Raw genomic sequence first — 27,981 nt, forward strand, 5'->3', positions numbered from 1 at the left:
TGGTGTCAACTAAACATTCAGATCTATGAGCCTATGGGGGCCATTCTTATTTAAGCCATCACAAACGACGTATCTAGGAGTCCCAGGGCTTTGACAGGAGCCATACAAAACTTGAAGGTGTTTGAGGGACAGGTGGTGCCGGGGATGGGTGACAGAATGGCTTACATCTTTGAGGAGGCATTTTTTTTAGTCATGTCTAGAAGGGGGGAAAATTTCCTCTGTCACTGTAGGGGACATGTCCATTAATCTCCTTGGGGTGGACAGGATTGGGGAAAATGTCATACTCAGAGAAGTGGGGCTAAGGATGCAGGGGAAGTACTGGTTATCACAAATGGGCTATGGCTTCTATGTTGGATCTGAGAGGAGCAGTTAGGGTCATAAATAGAAATGCCATGAAGGATCAAGAATTGTGGGTTGGACTATTGAAGACATGGTAAGCAATACTGTAGAGTGCCTGTTGGGTCTTTCCAAGTCCAGCTCAACCCTAAAGCGTGATCTGGACCTGGGTTGGACTGATCCCTCTCTATCTTCTTTTTCTCCCACCAGGCGCCTAGATGCTAACCTCATCTCCCTGGTCCCTGAGAGAAGCTTTGAGGGGCTGTCCTCCCTCCGCCACCTCTGGTTGGATGACAATGCACTCACCGAGATCCCTGTCAGAGCTCTCAACAACCTTCCTGCCCTACAGGCCATGACCCTGGCTCTCAACCGCATCCGCCACATCCCTGACTATGCCTTCCAGAACCTCACCAGTCTTGTGGTGCTGTGAGTGCTGTTTCAGTCCCCACCACCTGCAGGGATGGGAAGCTGCGTGGTGCGTTCTCCAGTTGGGTCGGGGGCTTTGCTCTTCTTTGCATGTTGTCAAGCTTTCTTGTTTCGGTTTCTGCTCAGACAGTGAAGATGACCATCCTCGTTGATGCTATAGGATGATCTCAAAGCCAGATGACATTAAGCTCATGGAAGTAATCTGAGAGTCACTTAAGGGACTAATTATAATCAGAAACAGAAATATTTTTGCCCTTTTTGTTTTCTTACCATGCAAGTATAATAACCACTCCACGCTAATTGAAATATAAAGCAAGTGTTTCTTAAGGGATTCCCACCACAGTTGATAGTCGAAAGACGCAGTCATATGCTTTGGCATAGGGATACAATAAATCCATCTAATTTTGCAGGCCTAAAGAAGCAGGAAAGGCCATCACATGTAATTAGATGTCAAAGCCCCAGCAGGGTAATTACCTGGGAGATAGCATCCCTGGCAGGGATAGGGGCTGGGGTTAACTCTGTCTTCCTAGTGGGAACTTTACAGTGCAAATTAGCTTCTAGCTAATTGCTATGAATGATTGGTAAGTTCATCGTCTAATTACTAAGGGCTCGGAGGTCATGTGTAATTGCTCTGGGTTACATGCTAATTGGTGCAGGAACATGTGTGTTAGGGACTCTGCAGCGTTGCCTCCTTTGTTCCTGGGAATCTGGTGTGGTTTTCTAGGCCCGCGTGAATGGATGGTGCTTAGTTCCATGGGAGAGAGGAAGATGTAGGTAGTGACTTAATTGTCTAATGTTCTGTCTTGGGAACTTAGAGAGCCAACACAAGTGTTCCCAGTGGAGTCCACTCTTCTATTAGGATGGCCATATCCTCCATTGTTCTGGGAGTCAGTGCGATTGGTTTTAGCTTTGGTGATGTCCCTGGGACCCCACATGGGAATAGGGTCAAGTCTCTGTGACAGACACGATGACTGGAAAATGAGAACTTTAGGATGGGTCTCTGCTACGTGGGGAATGATATGCACTTACAGAGCCTCTGTGTGTGTGCTGAAGGTCACAGAAGGATGTGGCTGGCCTGGAGGGCTCAGTGAGGAAAGATAACCAGGGCAGTTATGACTTTTGTCACTGTAGCTAAGTGGTAAAGGCTGATTCATACCACAGGAGCAGCAGGGAGGCCACACTGTTATGGGTGGGAAAGAAGAAGGCTTCACAGGGGAGGCAAATCTGAGGCTAAACATGGAGAGACGTGGGACTGGAGAAGCAAGGGGGGATAGAGCATTGAAGACAGGGCAGAGGAGACTGAACGGGGCCATCCATCTGTAGCAGAGAGTCCTTGTGCAGAATATGGGAGAAAAGACTAAGGAGGTGACTTTGGGGACAGACCATGTCAGAGCAAAGATGCTGGCTTTATTTGCCAGTTGTGGGGGGAAGCCTGCAGGTTTTCAAGCAAACGTTAAAGGGAGATATTTTTAGGGTGGTTAGAGTTGAGGGATGGATGGAAACGCAGGGAGACCAGAGACAGGAAAATTAGTTCTGAGGTGCTTGTGTATCAAGGTTCAGCTTCGGAGGCAGCAGAAAGGATGAGTGGGTGTGTGCCTCTCGAAGGGGCATTTTGAAGGAAGAATTGATCTACCTCTGAGGTTTTCCCGGAGCAGGGGACCAGGCAGAAAAGGCGCAACGGAACTTCAAGGCTTGGCTGAAAGTTAGGAAGCCGGCATGAGATTCAGGCCCAATATAGATCTAGAAGGTGTGAGGTCCCACTGGGTATAAGAAGGGACAATTAAGGGAGAAAAGCTTGTGCAGAGGAGCAAAGCTGAAACACACCAGGTCCCTTGGCACAGAGTACAGGAGAAGCTCACTTCTCTGTCTCCCATTAGTGTGTGAAGGAGGGTTTCGAGCAGGAGGGATAATGAAGGCCAAGAAGACAGAGATGCCCTGTGGGGAAGCCCAGGAGGCAGATAAGGAAAAAATAACCACAAGAACAAAGTTAAAAACAAAGGGGTAGGGTTGGGTATGTGTCTGAGCATACCTGCAATTCTATAACCTGGACAGCTGAGGCTATAGGACGGCAATGCAGAGACCAGTGCGGGTTATATGACGAGACTGTGCCTCAAAACAAACAAAATGAAATTGCACACGCGTGTGGATGGGGGTCTGTCAGGAGACACGGCAGACAAATACAATGGAAGGAATTTGGTTCCCTCCAACAGAGCCCGTGCCTGGATGCCACTCTGACATGTATGGAACCCTTTCCCACACTGGTGCCACAAGCAGCTTCTCTTTAGTAATGTCCAGTAGATAACCGTGTAAGCCCCAGCCTAGGTCCCTGGCTGCACTACTGGAGGTGCCAGGGCTCCAGAGCTGAATGAATAGTTCAAAGGAGAGAGGGAGGCCCGGAGCTAGCATTCTAGAAGCTGAGATGGTCTGGAGCAGAGCTGCACGGGAAGGAGAGGGGAGTCTGGAAACCGAGGCAGGCAGAATATACACTTGGTGAGAGTTGAGATGGACGGGAGAAGGAAATAGTAAAAGTTAAAAAAACAAAACTTGCCAAGAAGGCAAAGGTTGTTTCCTGTCAGGACTAGAAGATCCCTGAGTTGAGGGCAGGGTCTGTCTTCCTTACTGGACCTGGCAGAGCAGGTGGGGATGGGCGCCTCACCAGACTGGCTGGATGACTTGGGTCCAGTGCCCTCATAGCTCAGCCGCATCTTCACCAGCCAGCCCGCTTCTTACCCCTCCTAAGCGATTTCCCTTTTCTGCCTAAAGATGTTTGTAAATTCTTGAACTTTAACAGCACAACTCAAATATGCCACAGTGTAGAAAGTTCTGCATCTAATTTTCCTGGAACAATGGATGCCTTTGATGGGAGATTCTGTTCTTTCTTCTAGAGAAAAAAAAAATTTTTTTTTTTTTTTGGTATTATTGTATCTTCAGGCTCATGCTCAGGGGAATCCAATCCTTGAGAAACCTCAGTTACTAACATATCCCACATTGATTTGGGTTTGTAACTGTTTTAACTTTTATTTCACTCTGCCATGTCCACCCTGAGTGTGTCTAGCTTTATCTTTTTCTTTGCTATTTATATGTGCGCATGCCCAAATGTATGCATGTGTGTGCCCTGAGTGCATGCTGCGCTCACAGATGCCAGAAGAGGGCGTCAGATCCCCTGAAACTGGAGTTACAGGTGGAGTTGAGCCACAGTGAGGTTGCTGAGAACTGAACCCCAGTCCTCTGTAAAAACAGCAGCTCGCCTACTGAATCATCTCTCCAGATCCCTGTGTCCAGTTTGTTTTTTTAACAAGTCAACTTTCACCACTGCCTACTCTGTTCCTTGTTTCAAATTGACTAGCTCTTAAAAACAAAAACAAAGGGGTTGGGGATTTAGCCAAGCGGGAGAGGCCTACCCAAGAAAGGCAAAGACCTGGTGTTTGGACCCAAAACCCAAAAAAAAAAACCAAAAAAAAAAAAAAAAAAACAAAAACAAAAACAATGTTTGGGGCCCCAGTTTTACTACCTTAACCTACCTACAATGTAATTTTTCACCTATTTTTTTTCTTCTTTGAAATGTCACTTAGATTGTTTTGTAGCAGAAGGTAACTGATCAGTTTCCTTCTATCCCTCATTCCTTAATTGTAATTATCTTTGAGGCAGGGTCTCAGTTAGCCCAGGCTAGCCTCCAACTCACTATGTAGCCAAGAGTAACTCTGAACTCCTTATCCTCCTGTCTCTTCTTCCAAAGTGCTGGGATTACAGGTTTTTGCTACCATGCCCAGCATTAATTGTACTTTCTTCAAGACTTGGAACTTCTCTGTTCCTTATAATCCTCTTCTTCCTTTGTTGACCTGTGGTTTCTTTTGGGGGCACCCTTGGGAAGCTCTGTTCCAGCACATCACCTCCAGGCTCTGTGGTTGACCCCTCCAAGCTGTAGTGTGTGGGTTAAGTCCATAGAAGTCACTTCTGTCCCATTCTGTAGCCTGATGAGGTGGGTGGGAGATGCTCTGAGGTGTTGGCCAGTCTTTGGGGGAGGCCACCTGGGCTGCTCCTCTGCCACATCATATGAAGTATGGAGTTCAAGTCCCTCTGTCCATGGGTGGCCCTGGGCCTCACAGACCTCTAGCTCCCTCCTCCATGATTAGCCTGAAGCTTTTGGTTTACCCTCTCTTTTGCCTGTTCCCCTTGGACAGGAGAGTATAGAAGAAAACAAGAATATTTACATGGTTAGCTCTCACCAATTCAGGAGGGGTTTGTGTGTGTGTGTGTGGGGGGTCGAGTCTCAGAGTTTGTTTTCTCATCAGATTGTTCTCTGACACAAAGACTTTTGAAGACCTCCAAACTGTTTGCTTGGCCACAGGCTCTACAGTGTGGCTACAGAAGGCTGGGTGCCTTGTCTGACTTTCGCTCCTTGTGAGAGACTTCAGGTGGAGTGGAGTTTGGTCTGGTTATTTTTGCTCAATTACAAGCAGGCAGGAGGCAATTTTGTCTTACCTTCAGTGAACTGTTTTCCTTGGGAATCTCTCCCAAACTCCTCTCTGCACTGCCAGATGGCCCAGGCATCTTCCCGACACCCACCGGTGCCTGGAATCCCTCCCCTCCACTCAAGCGCATTGCCTGTCAAGGCCCTGCTGAGGATGGCCACCTCTCCTCTAAGAGGCCTTGCTTGCTGCCTCAGCTCACCAACCTCCCAGTTCTCTCAGCATGACCACAGCTCTCTCCCCCGTTGTAACAAAGCTTAGCCTTTAATTATATGTTGTCTGCCGTGGTTGGCTGTTGGCTCCTCTAAGAACGTCTGGCCACTGAGTCAGGCTGGCTGAGTTCTCCAGAGCAGGGTCAGGGAAGAAGCCTCAGATGTGAACCCCTATGACATCAGGTCTCTCTCCCAGTGCTTAGTCAGAGCTTGCTGGAGCCTTGGTGGGGCTTTCCTCTTCCCGGTGTTTTCACTAGGAAGGCAATAAGGTACACAGCCTGTGGTCAATGCTGTCTTGGCAATTGCGGCTTCAGAAATGGGTCTTGGCTGATTTGCTTGTCCCTAGAGAAAAGAGGTTGGACCACTGGGGTTGTTCTATTGGTGCTTCGCCTCCATTTTGCTGCTGCGTACACTGTCTGCCCTGGCCCTGAGGTTGTGCCACACATTCTGACGTGTCTCTCCTTCCCACACAGGCATCTACATAACAACCGCATCCAGCATGTGGGGACCCACAGCTTCGAGGGGCTGCACAATCTGGAGACACTGTGAGTGGGAGAGGTTGTTTAAGTCCTAGTCTGCTCGGTGACTAGAGTCTGGGTGTGGGCTTAGGAAAGGCCAGCAGGGTCTGATCCGGCCCTTGTCACCCATGTGGGCATCCTGGGATTCTTCTCTGAGATGTCTGTCACTCAGCAAAGTTTCCTTCTCCCTTCAGGGGGGTACAAGGTGCGCTGTGGTGGTTCGGGGTTTCCCAGGAAGTAGTACAGGGGCCCCTGCCAGCAGAGACATCAAATAAAACATGGACTGAAACAGCCGACAAGGCAGAGGAACTGGGACACGACACTTGGAGACCAGAAGATTTGGGGGTGGGCTGAGGCTGACCTGGTGGCAGTTTTGATGGCTGCTGACAGAAGGGAGAGGAATACCACAGAATAATGTCAGGACTGTTTGCCAGCTGATCTAACTAGCTAAATGATTAATGGGGAAATGGCCCACTCAGCACCACAGCCTGCCTCTAGAAAGCATCCAAGCTGTTGGCTCTTAAAAAGCCATATTATTCACACACCACCGTTCAGGAATTCAGCTAAGGTCAGAACGCACCCAAGCCCTCCCATCACTTCCTCTGGAGGCCCGCCAGCCCCTGCAGAGTGGGCTGAGTGGGCCCCACTGCGCAAACAATCAGCCAGGCTCTGCAAGAGTGACTAGTCATGCCAGCTGGGGCCTTGAGCTCCCCGGGGGGAACTGGTTGCCACAGCCACCTGGTGCTGGACATGGGGTTGGAAGCTCTGGGACAGAAGGGGCCCAGGTCACCACAAGTGTATAAGCCGGCAAGGGTGGGTGGGGAAAGTCTCATGAGATCAGGAGCTGATCACAGCTCCTCTTGAGTCTCCTTCTCCGGTTATAAACAAGGCCCCATTTTCTAGCCCCTCCTCCCACACTTGCTCTTGAGGTGATGGGAGTCTTAGGAATCCAAGACGACTGAGGCTAAAATTCTGGAAGACAGGCTGTGATGTGGAAGCAACATGTTGGGAAAAAATCACTTCCATAAAGTCTACCCCAAGAGGTCTGGGCTATGGAATCTGTGGTTGTATGGGGAAACAGATGAGAGACTCAGACCGAGGTCAGTCACATCTTATTCCCTGTGGGTATGATTCCTAGGAACATGGCTGCTCTCTCGTGCTTGGTACATAGCAGGAGAAATGGCAGAGCTGGGCTCAGCTCTCCTGGAATCCAGACCCTTTGACTAACTGTGTAGGAAGGAGCACAGTGTCGGGGCAGCATGCCCCAGTCTGGGTTTAGGAACATTCCCATCTGTTCCTACTACTGTGCAAGCCTTAGACTATCGTCCGCTCCTCCTCCATAGCTGTGACTGATGACTAGATAGTTAGAACAGGCCAGTCTAGCCCGCTAAATCTTCATAAGAGAAAGTTCATTTCCAGGAGTGCTGTGTAGTTCTTCCCAAAGGGATGGGTCTGCCGGGGTGACCTCCCAACCGTGCCCAGAGCAGGTCAGAGTGTTAATGAGAAAATAGGAGTCTTTAGGAGAGTGCCTCATTATCCTATCACCTGACCCAGTGTGGATCGAATGAACCTACTGTGCGCTGGGTTTCTCCAGCCTCCCCAGAGAAGCCCAGCTCCTGGGTGGTGCTGGGATTGCATTTAACAGTGGGGCAGGAGGGAGAGCATAGCCATCCGCCCTGGAATGTGGGGCTGTTTAGCTTTGCCGGGAAGTCAGGTGAGGTTTGGGGCACAGATACCAAGTGTGGGTTGGCACCTCAAAAAAGCCAACAAGTAGCTGTTTCCTCACTTTTGGGGCACACTGCCTAGCTCTTTCTCAATTAGCCACTGTCTGGCTGTGCGGGGCAGCTGGCTCAGCCACTGCTGGCTGAGTTATAGAGCAGCCCTGCCGCTGCCAAGCACCCACTGTCTCTTTCATCTACCTTGGCCTCAACACACAAGGCCCCCGGGCTGTGCCCACTTTACAGATGGAAAAGCCAAGACCAAGAGACAAGGAAAAGTCCTCCAACCTCTACAGTGTGGAGGCAGAAAAGCCCAGTGGCCATTTCCCTTGGCACCAAGCAGCCTGGAGCCCTCACTGCCGGCTCTCCCAGCTGGGTGAGCTCAGCCATTTGCCTACGACAGAGCCTTCATTTTCTAACCTATAACATAATGTCACCGGGTCGTATGAAGTTGTTACGGAGTCTGGCAGATATCTAGGACCCTCCCCTCCTCTCCTGTTTTCTTCCTCAGCCCTTTGTATGAGGCTTCATCTCCGCGACGCCCCATTTCCTCCCCACCCTTGAAAAGCAAGCTCTTCTTCCAACTTTTGATCTCCAATTAAAAGGGGGGGGGAATGTGTTCTTTCTCTTCTGTTCCCCAGAGCGTTTTCTTGGGGAGCCTGCAGGGGAAGGCAGATGTGGAGGAGGAGGAGCGGCTGGGAGAATGAAAGGGGAAAGAAATGATAGGCAAGTCTTTTAATTGTTGCATAATTGGCGTACTCAGCAGCCTTGGTTATTCCTCCGGAGCTTTCATGTGTACTTCTTGCTGGAAGGGTACTTCTCCCTCGGGCCCTGTAAATCTCTGCCACTTAGACCTCTCTCATCTCTGGCAGCGGAGGGAAGATCAAACCCCCACAGCCGAGGCTGTGGTTTGGCTCAAGCTGTGGTTTGGCTCTTCTGCAGCCTTCTCTTCAGAGGGAGAGCAGCCCCCAGATTCGCCCGCCACCTGGGAGGAGGGGCCAGGTGCGGGCACGTACATGCGTGGCCACACAGGCTTGCAGACTAGGCACATGCAGCACACACACCGTAGCTCACGTCCTCTGCCACCCTCTTTCCACCTTGACCGCCATTCTCAAACCATCACAGCAGAAGTATGCCCCGCAAAATGTACCTGTGTAACCCAGCTTCTCTCAGGTTCTCGGTGACGGTGACCAGGATGCCAGTTCTGCTGCTGGCCCAGCAAAAGTACACGTTCTCACTTCTGGGAGCCAGAGGCTATCCTAGATGGATGCACATGCTTGTCATCTCAGCACCCAGAAGGTAGAGGAAGGAAGCTCAGGAGTTCAAGGCTAGCCTGTGCTACATGAGACTGTCTCAGTCAAAACAGAAAGAGGCCATACAAGTCGTGTACCACACAACCTTTATTCTAAAGAAGCTTTGGACAGAGTCTCGGGTGGGGCTCTGAAACGGCCTCTGCTGGTGGGCAGAATGACACAGCTCTTAAGAACAAACCTCGCTGCACTCTGAAGAGTCTGGCATTTCCAGAGTGGATGTTTCTCACAGTGTGGTCGTCACCATTCCAACCATTGCCAAGAAGCCTTAGCTTTAGGCAGACCAGACTTGCTCGGTCCTGCACCCACAAGCCTTTGATCTCCCAGGGTGAATGACCACCACTTCAGGGAAATCAGAAGCAGAGATGGTCTATCTCTAAAGCAGCCTGTCCTCTTTCCACATTAGACCCTCGAGTCAGTTCCAGGACTCCCTAGGTGTATAGGTTGAGGTAAAAAGGAAATCTAGATTGGAAAAGAAAAAGTTCCAGGAAAATTCTCCATGAAACCAGGTGCCAGCGTACCTTGGTCAATCACTGGAATTTCAAGTTTGAGAAACACAGGCAGTTATGCCAGACTGAAAACCAACAGTATTCAAATTCCCAACTATACACTTAACTAAAATAGAGGTGGCCAGGGAACCCTGGTTCCATCCTGAAGGGCCCATGTCTGAGAACTTGATGCCTACGTCTTAGCAGAACCCAGAGTGAGGGTGGGTTCAGGAACCTCTAAAAAACAACAGCTCCTTTCCTCAAGCCCAGGCAATGATCTCTGGGCCTTGTCATGACCTTGTTAAGTCCGGCCCAAGTTGGAGCCCGAGCTGGCTGGACGTTCCCCTCTGGAAGAGGGCCTGGGTCTGAGTGAGAACAGAAGCCTCCTGGCTCAGCTCCCTCTCTAATCAGGACCAGCCTTCAGCATGGGGCTGTGAGTGCAACGGACAGGGTAAGACTTTATAGAATTCCACCTTAAAGTCCAAAATTGCGCATTCCTCGTCAACTGACATCCCTGTGGTGTTTCCAAAGGACGCTCTTACTTCAACAGTAGCTGTGGCTAGAGAATGTACTCCAATCTCTTTATCATTGAAACCACAAATGGTCCACAGGTTTCACTCTCAACTCGCTGGGAATTGGCCCTGAAAATGTCTGGCCACTCCCCAGTGCTGGGCTGACCGTCAACCTTTCATCTGGAAGAGAACATCAGGTGGATTTCCACCAGGGTTCTTCCAGGGCTTGGGGCATTCCAGAGGAGATCAAGGATTAGACTTGAATCAGCAGACTTGGATTCAAATCCTGACACCACCACCAGCATGTAGCACGTTCAAGTCACGTGACCCCTCGAAAGCTTCAGCTGTCGCAAATAGGAAAGGAGGCCAGTATTTGACAACTCAAGGACATTGCGAAGGTCGCATTGAATGTGGGGACTCTGTGCAGCGCTTTGGCGTACCATAGGTGCTCAGCTTATGCTGGCCTTGCCTTTCGGACTCACCACTCGGTATTGGCTGGAATAGGTCTGAAGGTGGCAGAGAGGGTGCAGCCCGGAGGTGTTATTTTATAGCGCTCCCTGCGGTGACTCATCACTCCAATGAATCAGAACTCTCAGGCACTCAGGACGTGACTACTGTATTAGTTTCCTGTGGCTGCCATGACAAACTACCACAAACTTGGTGGCTTAACGGAACAGCAATTTATTCTTCCACAGCTCTGGAGGTCAGAAGTTCAAAACCAAGGGGTTGGCAGGACTGGTTACTTCTATAGGTTTTGAGGCTGGCTAACCCTGAACCCTGCACCCCCTCACATCCGATGGCTGCTGGCAATCCTTGGCTTAGAGACATGTCCTCCAGTCAGGCCTCCATCCTCACAAAACTTTGTGCCTTCTCATAAATCTCTTACCATTGGCTGGAGAGATGGCTCAGGGGTTAAGAGCCCTGGCTGCTCTTTCAGAGGTCCTGACTTCAATTCCCAGCAACCACATGGTGGCTCACAAACATCTGTAGTGGGATCTAATGCCCTCTCTTCTGGTGTGTCTGAAGACAGTGACAGTGTACTCATATACATAAATAAATAAATCTTTAAAAATAATTATCATTGGATTTAGGACCCAGTCTGATAACCTTGCCTCTCCACACAACTTGCTCTTTTCTGGTTTTGTATCTCAAGTCTGTTAGTCCATTTTGCTAGTTTCTGCTCTTCCTGTCTTAAGACAGGGTCTGTCTCTGTAGTCTAAGCTGACTTCAGATTCACAACAGTCCTCTTCTGGCCTCAGTCTCCCAGAGTGCTGGGCCAGCGGGTGTGAGCCACCATGCCCCAGCCTGTCTCTGTTCTAACATTAACTTCTTACCTTTAGGAAAATTAGTTCTCCATTCATCTCATTTCTTAACACACACACACACACACACACACACACACACACACACACACACACACCAGCTCCACACTTGTTGAGGAAGACAGGCAGGAACTGCGCATCCTCTTGTTCCAAATGGATAGGCCAAGGCCGAGAGTTGATGACCTATCTAAGGCCACTCAGTTAGCTAAGAGGCAGGACCAGAACTCAGGCTTCCCTGCCTTTGGCCCCATGTCAGCTCCTCAGACCACAATGCCTCTGGAGGCAGGGTATCAAGGAACTCCTTGCCCCCACATTCTTAATCATCTTACACTTGTGGGTTTATTAGCTGCAAATTTGTGGGCTTCTGTGGCTTATAGAGGAATTTATTGTTCCATATAAAACTTTTTTTTTCTGGCTTCCCCCACAGAACCACTAATGACTTTTAACAGGCAGAAAATTGAGCTGCCCAATGAGTTTGTCTTGCGTTCTGTGACCATGACGAGTTATTAATAGTTCTTCCCAGCACAACATTCTCTTTCCCATCGCCCTGTTGTTGGGGGTAGCCAAGGTCGCCTCCTGTCACTGCCGCCCCTTCCTCCCTGTTGGCAACAGAGCAAAAACTTCCACTCGACCCCTCGCTCTCCCAGGGACCCCAGGCAGCTAGTCTGGAATGGAGAAGGACGGGAGGTTAGGGACGGAGGGCTCCGCCAGGGATCTTTAACAGATGCCAGTGGAGAGGAAACTGAAGACTGGCCTTTGCATATCTGTAGGAACGAAGAGCTGGAAAGAATCAATTATCCCCACTCCCTTTGCTTTTGGTGCCTTCTACTCAGTCATCCCACAAACACCGGGCTTCTCTTATGCGCCAGAACCCATTGCAGGCTCCGTGGAAAGAGGAAGGCATCGCTGACACTAAAGGAGTTTACCCCAGAAATCTTGAGCCCCTTTAAATTGATCATTAATGTACTACTCACGTCTCGTTCCTCAAGATTCCAAGTCCTTAACAATATCATACCCAGGGGCTCACTCTGTGGGATGCTACACAGAGTTTGGTCTTTTAACACTGTGCATCCACCCAGAACTCCAGCCCAGACCCCATCCCTGAACATCAGACGTTAGTGTCCCCTAGGTAGTCTTTATAGCCCAGTAGCTCCCTACCACAGATGGGTGTGGGCCTTGCTCATTGCAATGGTCCCTCAACCTGCACACTCTGTTGAGATCAGGCCTATTTACAGCCTCCAGACAATCTACATTGACAGGACCCTGGGAGCAAACGTCTCAGGGATCTGATCAAAACCAGAAAGTTAGATCCTGTTCTGGGTGTCACATCTTTAGAGCGACAAGGGCTTTCCCAGGTGAGAGATATGAGGTGTCTACAAAACGTGATTCAAAGAGCTAGGGAGAAGCCTTGGGGATGGTGTGATGTTCCCCTTTGTTAGATACACTACATATGGCGCGCATGGCTTCCAGTCAGAAGTAAGAGCCAAGGGAGGTGAGGAGGTAGCGTTTTGGCTCAGGGTAAGGTAGCTTCAGTCAGTGTATAGATCAGCCTACAGTGGCTCCACTGGGCAGTTAGCAAACTCAGAGAGTGTCCCTACCGCTGGGGACGGTCTAAGCAAAAACTGGCTCTCCATCTGACCAGAATCTTGGAGTTGGTTCCTGCCGTGGACACTGTTTAGAATATTACCTTTTATCTCCTTTCCAAGCCTAGGCTTCTGCAATCCCAGGTGTTCCACTGGATCAGGAAAACAAGAAATCTCAGTATGAGAGCCCAGCTCCTGTTGTTAAAATCGGCCTGCCATTCCGAATGTGCGTCGACAAGGAAGAGCGTGTAGGCGGAAGGAGGGCGTGTCTGTGTCTCTCAATAGAAACCGATGACAATTTTACTAATTGCTGCAGTTATTAATGGGTGGCCTTTTATGTAGGCTGTTTAGAAGGTAAAACAATGCTATTAGTCATAAAGTGTTGGTTCCTGGCTGTGCAGTCATCCGCGCCATGCACGTGCAGTAAGATTAAAGACAGGTGCTCCCTCCGCAGCGTAGGGAGAGCAGTTAAGACATGCACTCACCGTGCTTGCTTGCCCAATTCCAGAACCCGGGAGACAAAGCGGCTATAAGTTTACAGTCTATCTGAAATGGCCATGCGCTGTGTCTCCTACCGTGGAGTCAGGCTCATCTACATACCCCCTTGTGCCCTTATCTGAGATCTGGTAATAAACATAAATATTAGTCTTGATAATAAAGTGTAAGTGGGAACCCAATTAATGTAATTCATCTTTCTTAATTGCTATGAGGAGTACACAGAGCAACTTGTATACCTACAGTTGTAGCGTGTGGTGAAGAAAGTGTTTGCCCGGTATGTGGAGTCTAGGAAAGGAGGATTCAAAAGGCGTTGGCGCTCTTTGATCAGCTACTCTGTGCTAGTCTCTGGACCAGGGGAATAGAGCCATGTTCTGCAATGGGCGTCCTCAACTTCAGGTAAAGAAGTACACGGAGGAAATCAAGCAACTTGATCAGTGGGATCTTGTTGGTGAATGGAAGCCCAAGAACTTCCTATGCTCACACGGATAAGCCACAAACATGGCCTCTACATAATAATCATTTGGCTGCAAGTGGTTATAAACACCTAGAGGAAATCCTATAGAACCTTCCCTACCACATTCCATCTTCCCCCTTCTCCTTGAGCCCTGCTGTTCATGGTCTTTCCAGGAAGCAACTCTGGGTGGTTGAGAAAGTGGCCAAAAGGCCTGAGTTCAAGGTCTGCCTCCCAGCAACTTACCTCTTCTCTCCAAACCCCAGTTTCCTCGTCAATAAAAAGATGTATGAAATCCTACCAGCGGTGCCCACTGCTCCACAGCAAGGGTCCCCAGAGATCTCAGGGACTGGACACTCTGCATACTCAGATGGAAGGGAGAGGTAGAGTTGGGAATCCTGAAGCAGCTTGGGACTTGGGCAGCCTTCTCAAACGTTCCGACCGACTGCTTGCCATGGGTTTGATTGGGTTTGGCTGGAAACTACTAAGCAGATGAAGGCGAAGATTAGGCACGAACAGCCGCAGCTTCCAGACTGAGCTCCAGTTGGAGGTGGGGATGGTCTCTCTTTAACCTTAGTCCTTCCCCATCTGCTTCTGGCTCCTGCGAGAGGCAAACAGATCAGCGAATGCTTCTTGGGCTTCTGGATGATTCTAGGGACTATTAAAGATAACAGACTAAAAAAACCATAGGCCCACGGATGAGTTTCCTGTCAGAAGCATAGGGCATCATAAGTATCAGACTAAGCTGTGGTTTCTAAGAGTAGATTCCCAAAGGACTGGGATGCCGCCCTGAATCCGCCAGTCACAAAGGCGAAAGGGCTTCCCCCCACGTGGCCTTGCGCAATGGCATGACTGATAATCTTTGACAATGGATATTCACATGTGTAGCCCTGTGCTGGACCGCAGGGGATCCAACATAGCACCTGGGAGCTCCCTGCCTCCCCAGGGGTGGGAGAACATATACGCACATAACCTCACTGTGCTCTCGGCCTGCCGGGGGCTTCAGTCCCAGCTGTTCCTGCTGAAGAGCTCTTGCCAAATGCTTGCCTGTCTCTGTGCTCGGTTTCCTGTCTCCACACAGTGCCTACCTCAAAGGGAATGGTGGGAATCGACTGGATTAACATACGCAAACCTCCAAGAAACATAACCCTTACACGGTAATTACTGTTATTACCAAGGCACCGGCATCAGCGATGGCTGTCCTGCACGCCGAGGAAGAAAGCGTCAGAAAACTACTGAGAGGGTGTGTGATTCTAAGTGTAGGGATGAGGTGGAGCCCCTGGTATATTTGGATGCAATTTCAGAGGATGACTAGTACTTCAACCGCTGAGGGTGTGGGGAAAGGGCATTCCAGGGGAAAGCGGCCCAGGCAACACCAAGAACTGAGGAAATACACTCAGGGTTGAGATGCAGATGGAGCAAAGGATTTGATCAAGGGCATGGGAGCCTGCTGAGGAATATGGACTTTGTTTTTTTTTTTTTTCTGAAAGCCGTTTTAGAGTTTTCAGTGTAGCAGAGACATCGGGTCAGCTCTGCATTTTAAAAAGAACTTTCTGGCAGATGTATAGCAGTTAGGAGTGTAGGCTCCACACTCTAGCCACCAGGGTTCAAATCCTGACTGCAATCCTGAGAATTCATTAAGACAGGCTACATTGCTGGGGTACATAGACAAAGAGGTGTGTTTATTTACTATGTGTCCTTTCACTGTCTGCGAGGCATACACAGATAGTTAAAGTCCTGGATTATGTAGCAGTTCCAGGAGAATATTTCTTTTTGCCATGTGACATTTCCTTCATAGGGTCACACAGGACCCTGGGTTCTTGCCATCTCTGGGGCATTTAGCTGGAAGAAAGGTAGACTAACCGTGGAAGAGGAAAGCCAGATATTTTATAAAAGTCAGGGATAGAAATGCAAATAAATGTTTACCTAACTTCTTGGGGAGGGGGGAATATGGTCATGTAGCCACACCAATTGAGAGGGAGGCTGGGAAATATACTCTAGCTATATTTTAGATATTCCTTCTGTCAGGCCATCTAATAGAGTCTCCTGCAATGATAGGAGTGTTCTAGATCTATGTTTTTAATGCAATAGCTGTGAGTCACAGGCTGCTGTAGAACATTTGAAATGTGGCTACTGAAACCGACATTTAAAAAAATCTCATTTACTTATAATTAAATAGCCAGACGTGGCTTGGGGCTGTCGTATTGAACAGTGCAGTTGTAGAGCAAAGAGGGGAGAGATTGGAGCATATAGTCAGTGATTTCTGCCAATCACTTGCTAGGTACTGATGACTGAACATCAGCTGTGCTTTCTCACTTCCCTTGAGTGGAAAAAAAATGATTGTGGGAACAGAATCCAACTTTCCAGACTGTTGAGGGAGGGAGATCATTCAGCCAACGCACCATACTGAGTGCTCAGCCAGTGTTGGTCTATCTACCTGTGGCGGAAGGTAGGGATAGTATGTGGCAGTTCATGAGGGAGAGCTTCCCTCTCCTCTAAATATTTCCATTTGCTTCAACAGAGCTAAGCCACATGTTCATATTCTCTGAATTGTGTCCTTCAAACCTAGTTCAAATGTCCCATATCCATAAAATCCTCCAGGTGTGGTCTCTCCAGGTGTGACCTCTCCAGGTGTGACCTCTCCAGGTGTGACCTCTCCAGGTGTGACCGCTCCAGGTGTGACCTCTCCAGGTGTGACCTCTCCAGGTGTGACCTCTCCAGGTGTGGTCTCTCCAGGTGCATGACAGTCCTGATGCTTTGTGGGCTGTCCAGCACCTGCAGCATCGTACTGAGGGAGCTCGTCTTGTCTCGTGCTTCTCTCCGCCTCATCATTTCCCACTCTGCCCAGCAGAATGCTTTGTATATTTTGGGACATTTGGCAACACGTGTCTGTTGCATTGAGTTGAATTCATTGGGTGCAGAGAGGGTTGCAAGGACACAGTTACTGAACATGAGAGCCAGATTCCACCCACATGGCACAAAATAAAGCTAGAGTCTGGCAACTTCTCGGGTCACTGAACCTATGTAGACATCCAAACGTGGCCACCTCACTGTTGTGGAGTTTGTAGAGTTCTTTTGGATGTTAGTACGAGTTTTTTTCTCCTATATTTCTCTGTAAAAATAACCTTCTAGTTCTCATGCCTTTTACCACATGCCTTTCCCCAGTGTCTGCCTACTTAGTCCTGGCAAAGTTCCTGACCAGAAACTGCCAAGGAGAACTGGAACCACTCAATTTGGCAGCCTGGACATGGGTCCAATGAGCTATATAAGTGCTCCGTGGGAGCAAAGCCACCCAGAACACATCCCATGGTCTCTGAGGTTCAAGGCAACCCTGACACTGTCCCTCCCAATGATCCTGTGTCATTTTGACATCCACCTTTAAAAAAAGTCCCAAGACTATGCCTCTCAATACCCTGAATTCTCATGAATTTATTGATATTTTTATTACTTCTAAGCTTGTTTAGAGCTTCTCAGCTAGCCATTCAGCACATACTTGCTGAGGTCCTGCTCTGTGTTGGATATTATTCTGGTGTTTCAGATTCAAAACAGACAATTCTCATGTTCAAGGAGCTTTCATTCTGGTTGGGTAGTAGGAAAAGAAAGGTCATGTGCCAATAAGTTCCATGAAGGCGAGGAAAGCAGGCAGTCTCTTGTGTCATAAAAATCACTCCAAAACGTAGTGACCTAAAGTAACACCTTATTATTTCTCATGAGTTCGTGGCTTGGCTGGGATCCCTGGGCTTACTGAGGAGGCTGTAGCCACTGGAGGCTCACAGAGGGCTAAGGGGTCTACCATAGCCGCTCTTACTTATCAGAAGCCTCACGCTGGCTGCTAGCTCACCCTCTCCATATAGTTCACCACTCATGAGTCCACTTTCAGCTTCCTGACAAGCTACTGTGAGGTAGGTTGTGAAGACAGAGGCTGCAAGGCTCCTATGACTTAGGGCCAGGTCATACTGTATTCCTTCTGTCTTGTATGGGTCACTGCCACTGACAAGGCCAGGCAAGTCTTCAGAGTGACACGTCTTTATTCCTTATGAAAAATATAATTCCCCGCGGGCAAGAATGGAGAGCTCCGAAAGGAGCTGAACCAAGTTTGAAGGGGACACGATTTTCAAACACTGAGGCGTGCAGACGAACCAGTTATGTGCTGCCACGTGAGGATAGGAAGAGAGGTAGAGGCGAATTGTAATGTAGCGTGAAGGCAGCGTGGGTCACAGGTTGTGCTGTTTGAAGTACACTGGGGGAGAAGGCCCTCTGAAGAGGGGTATCTTAGGGAGGGACCTGAGTGAACTAAGTAGTGATAAAGATACCTGGGGAAGGATATTCTAGGTAGAGGGAATATAGAGCTACCAAAGGCTCTCAGGCCAGGCCTCTGCAATGCATCTTCTTAGAGTCAATAGTATATTCAGTGTTTTGAGTGAAGAACTTATGGAAAATTCAACTCTTCCTGGACAGCAATGGAAAGTTCCGATAGGAACTTAACCCAGTTAAAAGGGGGGCACTTGACTGCAAAACACCGAGATGTGAAGATCCACATTGATGGAGTTGAAGATTCAAAACAATGTCTACCTCTGTCCCCTGCCGTCTGCTCCCGTGCCCCTCACCTGATGGGCTGTGACTTGTGCAGCCCTTGGTAGACCTCCAAGAACCCCAGAGTTAGAAAAGTCCTGTTTCCAGTCTCGGTGGCTCTGCTTTCAGTCATCTTGTCCCCCGTTTGTCCCCAGCCTTGCCCTCATGCAGCCTGCGGGAACGGCTCTGTGAGCAAATCAAAGTGTGCTACAAGGGAGAGCAAAGTGTCTGGCTTACGAAGGATGGGGCAGGGCAGAGGGGTTTTCTGGTGTAATTACACAAGGTCTCCAGGGCAGTCTGAGGGTAATGGGTAATAGTATGCCTGCAGAGGGGGACAATTATCTAGCACATTGACTGCCAGCTGCTTGTCACTGTTCCTCTGGCCTCCTGGGCTGGGTTCCTGGCTCTACCTGTGGCCTATTAAGTGTAATGACCCTCCTGTGCAGAAGAGCCTCTCATTATCTCTGTGTTACCATGATATTTATCGACAAAACTCTGACAAGCTGCTTTGCAATTAAAAGACCACCACATAGTCCCCTTCTGTGGCCTTGGACACCCATTAAAAGTTGTTGGGCTTCAAAGGCTGAAAACATCGGCTAGGGTCCTCCTTAAAAGGGTCAAGAGCCATTCCTGAAACTGACACCCCCACATCCTTCCAAAGCTGGGGACTGTGTACCCCAGAAACAGGACTTCAGAGGCATCAAGACCCCCTACCAAATTAGGAACATTACATATGGGTTAATTCATTGGCTACTGAGTGCCAACGCTGGTAAATTTCTTGAAAGTTGCTGTCTCTTCTGAAGACAGTTGCAGCCCTGAGAGACGGAATCCTATTACACAACGAAGTGAAACTTCCCAAAAGTCCTCTGAGGCTCTTCTCAGAAAGCAAGGAAGGCGATTGTAAGAAGGGAAGCCACACAAGCTGGCAAGGAGCTACAGAAACAATCATTCTTCTTCATAGTTACTCTCAAGAACCTCGTCTTTCCACAGGTGTCGTCTGCCTGTGGGCTTATCTACTCGTCAAGAGCAGCTCTGTGTCTGTTCTGATGAAAATTAAAATTAGCCCTCAGCCTGTCGCTCCTCTCCGCCTTTTACCCCACCATTGCTACCCAAGGGTGCAACCAAAAGGTCTCTTGAAGGAGTGGAAAAGATGAAGTTGTGATTGCTTGCAAATCAACCAGTGTTGGCTTCTATTGCCTAAGATAATGCTATTATGAGTATCGTTATACAAACATCTTCACACACAGGTACGGACTTCTCTGTACAGTAATGGACACAAGACAGCCTGAGTATGTGAAATTCAATTAGAAAAGATATCAAACTGCTAAAAGTTGTACACGTTTAGTTTATTAGAAAGCTTGTGTGTATTCCTGTCTTCTGGCCAACTTGGCTTACTGCCCCTTTAAAAACTTTCTTTCATTGTCTTCTGATTATACGTGTGATAAATGTTCCTTGTATATAAGAAAAATGGAAAATGCGGGAAAATGTAAGGGAAAGTAAGGATTGTCTCCCATGCCATCACCCAAAGGGGAAAAAAATCCGGCAGGTGTGTTGACATACAGCCATAACTCTAACACTGTGGAGTCTAGAGCCGAAAGATCAAAAGTTCAAGTCCGGGGGTTGGGGATTTAGCTCAGTGGTAGAGCGCTTGCCTAGGAAGCGCAAGGCCCTGGGTTCGGTCCCCAGCTCCGGAAAAAAAGAACCAAAAAAAAAAAAAAAAGTTCAAGTCCACCTGAGATACACAGGGAGATTTTTTGTCTCAAACACAAACTGCAGAGGCCATAGCTAAAATAGCTGTAATCTGAAGAACTCTCTGGAATCAATAGACTAGTAACATGTTAAAGATCACTTCCTTATCTCTCTTCTCTCATCCCATGAATCCAGACTTAAAATAGACTTTGCTGAACTTTTTTTTAGAGATCATTCTGAGGTAGGCAGATCCAGATATGCACACTCCTAAAATATATCCCCACTCAAAACAGCTCTGGTGCCAGGAAAGCTCCAAGCCCAAGGATTTGTGGAGTAGAAATGGAGTACAAACATTCAGAAAATGTGTTTTCAGACCTTGGCAGCTGGATCCAACAGATTGGAAAACCCATCTCCCGGGCCAAGCCTACAGCCAAGTTTCCATGTCCCGGGGACCCTGACATGCCCCGTTAAGCCTCTGAGCTAATGACTGCCCTGCTTTTTCATTCCAGAGACTTGAACTATAATGAGCTGCAGGAGTTCCCCGTGGCTATCCGGACCCTGGGCAGGCTGCAGGAATTGTAAGATCTTCTGCTGGTCTTTCGGGTGCTTCTCCCAGGGGCAGAGGCCAGCTCGTTCACCAAGTTGCCTCCTATAGTCTTTGTGACTGGTCCTTGTAAAAGCTGTGGCTGGAAACATTTCCCCAGCTCCCAGGGCAGCAGTAGTCAGAACTCTCAGTAGCTCGGCTTTGAACATTTCTTGGGGGTGTCTGCTCAGTATAAATGGCTTTGGGCCCTTTAGGCCTGGGAGCACATGTGCAAGAACCACCTCTTGCAGCCTGGACCTGGCTTTGGACTGTTTATGTATAGAGGGGGGCTGGTTTATAGGGTCACTCTTTAATACTATCCCTAAAAGGATTGAGAAATTGACTCTGGAACCCCAAGGGCATCTATTATGATGATTATTTCAATTGTGTGTGCATGTGCATACAAGTGTGTGCATGATGTGTGCGTGAGAGTGTGTGTGTGTGTGTGTGTGTGTGTGTGTGTGTGTGTGTGTCACATGCCCACAGCCCATGTGTGGAGGACAGAAGACAACTTTATGGAGCTTGTCTCTCCTTCTATATTTATGTAGGTTGCTCAGGTTGCCTGGCTTGTGTAGCAAGTACCTTTACCTACTGAGCCATCTCACTCCCAAACATTTATTATCTGTTTGAATATTCACTAGATCGGGTGCTGTACTTAGTGTTAATACAAAATAATGGTAAGTTAGACATGGGGTCCCCTAAAAAGGATCCCTCACCTCATTCACAACACAAAGCATCCTGAAAGTAGGAACAAGTCAAAGCAGCATATAATTCCAGCCTTAAACGGTGGCATAGTATATTGGCTAAAACAGCCACGGGAATTCAGAATGACCGCTCACTGTGGACTGAGGTTACCTGAGCCTGGTCTCAAAGGATGAGTGGGATTCAGGTGGTAACAAGGGTAGAAGAGGACAGTAGTTTTAGTCAGTGGAGAAGTACAAAGCACAGAGCTGACAGGGAGTGGTTAAGGTAGAGAGAATGACCACCGAAGGGACACCAACTTTGATGTGGGGTATGCTCAGTGACCTCAGAAATTTAATATACAGCTATTCTATAATCCAATTAAGGAAACAAGGAGCTTCATGGGTTTTGTTTTTTGTTTTTTGGAGAAAAAAATGTACACATTTAGGTATAAATATATACATCATACATACATACACATACACATACAAACATACATACATATATACATAAAAGCACACATACATAAAAAATACATACACACATACATACAAACATAATACATACACACATACAAACATACGTACATATGCATACAAACATACATACATACAAACATACATACATATGCATACATACATACATACAAACATACATATGCATACAAACATGCATACATATGCATACTAACATACATACAAACATGCATACATACATATATAAAACATGCATATAAACATACACATTTAAAACACATACATACAAACATACATACATATAAAAATATGCATACATACAAACATACATACATGCTTACAAGCCTACACACATATATAAAACATACATATAAACATACTTACATACATAAAACATACATACATAAAACATAAATATACATACATACAAACATACGTAATACATATATAAAGCATACATACATACAAACATGCATACATATATAAAACATACATACATACAAACATACAAACATATATAAAACATAGAGACATACAAACATACATACATATATAAAACACACATGCATACAAACATACATACATGCATGCATACAAACATACATACATACATACATACATACATACTTACATACATACATACATAATCTCCTGAGAAAAAGCTGCTTGAGGACATTTAAATTTCTCAACCTTTCAGAACTTAACCGAGCCCAAGGCACAAAAGAGATATTCCAACAAACATGGTGACCAGAAGGAAGAATCAACAAGCCTTGGTGGATAGCATTGGCCAGAGGTATCTGAGGATGAGCCTTGCGTGAGAGAGCATGGAGGTGAAAGGGATAAGAGGAAACAGGAGATGGAGAGAATTGAGCATGTTCTAGGATACAGAAAGCCGGAGACTTCTGGGAGGAGGGAGAATGTTGAGAGGCCTGCCCAGACCTCTGTGTGATTTGCAGCCCAACAAGTTGGTTCTTGGGAAAGCTTCACAGCAACACAAACACAGTTTCCAGCTTCCAGACACCAGACACTCAGTGGGGTACTTCATTACCCATCACCCACAGATGCAAGCTATGGCCACTGAACACCCGACTCTGTCCTTTATCCCCTCTGTTGCTCTGCCTCTGTGTTTCTTCACTTCAGGAGGCGCCTCCCTCACCCAGCATCCCCTGGAAGTTCTTTACTTCCTGTACCCTCCTTTTCCTTCCCACATACTCTTGGCTTCCTCTGTGGGGACTTATCATGGCTCCTGCCACAGATGACCAAGGAATGGATTCCTTCCTTAGGACCTGAACTCAGTTACTCACTCTGGAGTTATTCTCATGGGCTTTCTGAAGCTTGACACTTTGACACCTGGGAACTGTCCCAGTTTCACTCCCAACACACACACACACACACACACACACACACACACACACACACACACACACACACAGAAAGACAGATAGATACATACAGACACACAGATACACACAGACACACACACACACACATACAGACACACAGAAAGACAGATAGATACATACAGACACACAGACACACACAAACACACACACAGAGAGAAAGAGAGAGAGAGAGAGAGAGAGAGAGAGAGAGAGAGAGAGAGAGAGAGAGAGAGAGATTGAGTATGTTGAATGGAGATGAAAACAGGAAAACAGGCAGGCAGGATTGGAGCCGAAGTTTCCAGGTTAAAGTCCGATTGCTCTCAGGACCTGTCTAGTCAACTGTCAGAAAGCCCCATGAAGCGCCACATTCTTCCTCTCCCCACCTCTCTTCAAACCTTACTGCTCCTTGGTGCTGTCTTCCAGGGGTTTCCACAACAACAACATCAAGGCTATCCCAGAGAAGGCCTTCATGGGCAACCCTCTCCTGCAGACAATGTGAGTACTTCTCCAGCTCCTGGTGCTGTGTGTTTTAGGGGAATGGAGGTTGTGGGGGTGAATAAAAGGGATGCCCCTAGAAAGAATGTGGGAGGGCAGTTGATCTCTTCCCAGAAGAGTAGGGACATGAAAAAAAGTGAGATCTGAACTAGGACTTGGGTCTTTTTCTTGCAGACACTTTTATGACAACCCGATCCAGTTTGTGGGAAGGTCGGCATTCCAGTACCTGTCTAAACTGCATACGCTGTAAGTGGGCACCAGAGGCTGCCATTGGGTTCTGGGGTCCAGACTTCTCCCCTATTCCCTCCTGCCTGCTCTCTCCTGCCCTCTCCCTCTTAGAGGCAGACCTCTCAGTGGCCAGGCAACAAGCTGCTGGAAGGAGAGGCCTTTGAGGCCCTAGACTTACACTTGCTCAGACCTGTCCCCAGATCTGCGGGAACTGGATGGTCTCCCTCCCCCTTCACAACCTGGATGCTTTCCCCATATTTCACTGGATAAAGAGAGCCCTTCTTCACACCTGTGGGCACATCTCTGGCCTTTTTGGTTCTACTTGGCTTGTGGTGGTTGCTCCAAGCACACCTGCAGTACAGCATGAAGAATAGTGGTCAGGGCTGAGGTTCTGAACTCTGTGTGCCCTTCAGGCTGCTTCTCCCGTGCCCCGTGCACAGCTTCCTGGGGCCCTCTGTGCCTTTCTCACGCTCAGCCTGAAGGAAGTCCTTTGTTTCCTTTCCCGACTTGTCTAGTTCCAAGCCTAAGGTCCCACTTTTAAAAAAGGGCTTCCATGGATTGTTTGCAACACGCTGTGGCTTCGCTCCACACAGCTAAGCAACCTCCTCCAGGCGCGTTTCCCTCCTATGTTCCCATTGTGTTTCCTCCCCATTCCAATCATGAGGTAACCTGAGGTACATGAACCCAGACCTTAACTTCCGTTACTGGGATCCTTACTGGATGCTACTCTGTTTCCTCCGGGTCTCTCCCACATGGTTTCTTCTTTTGTGTGACAAGGTTTCACACGGCCAAGGTTAGTCTTTAGATCCTCCTTTAGCTTCCACTTTCCAAGGGCTAAAGGCTAAGGTTAAAGGCGTGTGACGCCACTCCCAACATTTACCTTTCAGAGAAGACACTCCCACCAGGAGCAGTGGCACATACTTGTGCTCTGGAGGTGAAGGCAGGAGGATAGGGGTTCAAGGCTAACTTCTGCTGCACAATAAGTTTGAAGCCAATCTGGATTATGGGAGGCCCCCCTCCCGCCATCTCAAAACAAAGCAATAACAACATGGAATATTTCATGGGTCTCTTGTCTGGGTTTGGTTTTGCCTTTTTCCAATCCTAGGCCTCAGTGCTGGAGTCGCTGGGCTCAATCTCAGCCTAGCTGGACTGGGCAGGGCTGTCTCGATTTAAGAAAGTGATTGGGAGGGCTGGAGAGATGGCTCAGTGGTTAAGAGCACTGACTGCTCTTCCAGAGGTCTTGAGTTCAATTCCCAGCAACCACATGGTGGCTCACAACCATCTGTAATGGGATCCGATGCCCTCTTCTGGTGTCTGAAGACAGCTGCAGTGTACTCACATACATAAAATAATAAATCATTCCTTATTTTTAAAAAAGTGATCGGGAGCTATGTATAGTGGTGTATTCCTTTGATCTCAGCACCTAGGAGGCAGAGACAAGTGGATCTCTGTGAGTTACAGGTTAGCCTGGTCTACATAGTAAGTTCCACGACATCCAGTCAGAACTACATAAAAGAGAGACACTGGTTATTTAAAAAAAAAAAAAAAAAAAAAACCTTAACAAAGTATTATAAACATAGCTCAACTTCCCATGGGGCCAAAGTGGCTAATTCGAAGGAGGCTTGAGGGAAATGATGTATCCCCCAAAAGGTAGAGCCCCTGAGCAGGAGGAGACTGAAGCAGAGATCACACAGGTTGACATGCCTGACACATCTCTCCAGAGCCTGTTTCTCTATTTGCAGATCCTTGAATGGTGCCACTGACATCCAGGAGTTCCCAGACCTCAAAGGCACCACTAGCCTGGAGATTCTGTGAGTGGATTCCCTTCCCCTCCACCTCCCTTCATCTGGATGACTGTCCAGGCCACATGCTCCTCCTGCCACCCTTCCTCTGTCTGCCTCTGCTACTGGCTCAGCCCCAGGGCCTTGGTCATCTCCAGATGTGGTGCTGCCTCCAGGCGAGGCAGGGGCAGCAGGAAGTGGGGAGGAGGCTGGTATTCCTCTGTTGTGTTTAGATTTGTCATGTCTGGCTTCAGAGCTCAGAGCCAGGGTACACTGAGGACTTTGACTTTGAGAGGGTCGATTCCATCAATGTCTTTCTTAGCGTCTACATGCTATATTTTGCATCATGGTGATAAGTATATAATAGGCCCTCAAAATACTCTGCACCCTGGGATAAGTACATAGTAGGCCGTCAACACATTAAGTGAATGACAGAAAAGGAGCAGGCACTTAACGTGAATGTTAAGAAGTCAACTCCCTGCCCACACCACACGACTCATTCATGGCTTGTGGCTGGGACTGGTGCTCTTTCCTCTGCGCCTCTATTGTCTTCCTCCTAGCTCAGTGGCGCGCGGAGAATATTCCATGAAAGTAATAATAGTTTCCCAAGGATGACCTTGGCCTTGGGGTCTTTCTAGGGCTACCCTGTGCCTAATCCAAGTTCATCCTCCAACCAACCCTCTGCACCCTAATCTTGTCTCCTTCCTCTGGGCACAGGGAGCATAGTGTGTGCCCATGTTCCTCCTGGAGCAGTTTCCTGGCTACTCATTGCCATGGCTGTTCCTCCCCTTGAAGGGACGATTTAGTCCCTAAGGCCCAGTGTTGCCGTCACCATTATGAGAGGTGGGATGTGGGTGGGTGAAGCTGTATGGGTAGATTTACATCTATACGAATCATTGGACGAGCAAAGCTCATGGATCGAGGCCCTCCTTCTCTGTACTTCCTACCTCAGCTCCCCTAGGTGGGCGGAACTTACTGCTCAGACGTGGGAGCCTGCTACTTCCTGTTCCCGTAGCCTCGCCCTGCCCTGTGTTTCCCACTGCTCTCTCTGGTCATCTCTGCGCTCCCGCGACAGTATTGGGTCCAGTGTTAGAGAAGGGTGGCTGGGAATGGCAGGGCTCTGGGCCTGGTGCCAGCTCTGTTCCTGTTCTCCCTGCAGGACCCTGACCCGCGCAGGCATCAGACTGCTCCCAGCGGGAATGTGTCAACAGCTGCCTAGGCTCCGAATCCTGTGAGTGGCTCAGGACCGTTCTACAGTCAACACTGTATCCCTGTCCCTGTGGTCACATCCCTTTTGGGAGAGTGATCAACTTGGACTTCTGCTGAGAATCTAGGAGAGACTATCCTCTCTTGTTCAAGATGAAGGACTTTGGTCTCCCAAATTGGATCTGAGTGGTTTGAGACCGTCTGCTTTTCACTAGCTGTATTCATTTGGATTTATTCTTTAATGTCTCTGAATTTAAACCTCCTGCTTAAAATGAGAGTCAATTTGTGAGACCTGAAAACAGTCTGTGTTTAATGCACATACCACATAGTAGGGCCTCGACACCATTTAGACAAGAGACTTATTTGCACCTGGTAGTTGGCCCAGTTTTTCTTCCTACCTGGACTCTAACCCCAGTCTGAGACTGCTCCCTAGGGATCTTACAAGCAGCTCAAGATAGGTACATTAACATCTGCAGATGTGGGCTCCAGACCAATTGTCTACTAACTGGCAGTGTGTCTGTGGGCAGGTTGTGTGCTGAGGACCCAGGTCTTAAGTTCCCAGCCTAAGGCAAGGGTTGGGCCAGATGAGGGTTCCCAGCATTTCTTTTCTCTGCTAGCTCTGTAAATGGATAGCAGCACCGTTTCCATGGGGACACTATTTCCATGAGTAGCAATGAGCATCTTGCTCAGCAATGCTCATATTTCCTACTGACTGGTTGAGCACCCTATGCCCCAGTGTTGGCCTCTCCCCTATGTCCATATCCCTCACTTTGAACTGTTTTCCCTGGGATGCTCCCAGCGTCCTGCAGGATAACATGTTCATAAGGTAGCCCCATTCCTGCCCCTGCCTTCTACCCTCATTAGCCACTGCTTCCCCTGAGCCGGGATCTGTATCTTCCCCAGGGAGCTGTCTCATAATCAGATTGAGGAGCTGCCCAGCCTGCACAGGTGTCAGAAGTTGGAAGAAATGTAAGTTTGGGGTCGACCAAGGCCTAAGTCATGCAAGGGAGACTGGGCAGGTCTGAGAGAGGGGGCCAGGGCCTGA

General features: G+C 48.3%; 1 protein-coding gene across 1 annotated transcript; it reads left to right on the forward strand.

The window, feature by feature from the left end:
* Positions 1–235: 235 nt before the first annotated feature.
* Positions 236–27,909, forward strand: LOC116911536 (leucine-rich repeat-containing G-protein coupled receptor 6-like). The gene is made up of 9 exons (XM_032915525.1): positions 236–315; positions 547–762; positions 5,917–5,988; positions 20,614–20,682; positions 23,650–23,721; positions 23,896–23,967; positions 25,692–25,760; positions 26,890–26,961; positions 27,840–27,909. Exons 1-9 carry the CDS (start codon positions 236–238, stop codon positions 27,907–27,909), a joined length of 792 nt encoding a protein of 263 aa, XP_032771416.1.
* The last annotated feature ends 72 nt before the right edge of the window (positions 27,910–27,981 follow it).

This window comes from Rattus rattus, chromosome 10 (genome assembly GCF_011064425.1).
Source record: "Rattus rattus isolate New Zealand chromosome 10, Rrattus_CSIRO_v1, whole genome shotgun sequence".
Classification (NCBI taxonomy): Eukaryota; Metazoa; Chordata; class Mammalia; order Rodentia; family Muridae; genus Rattus; species Rattus rattus.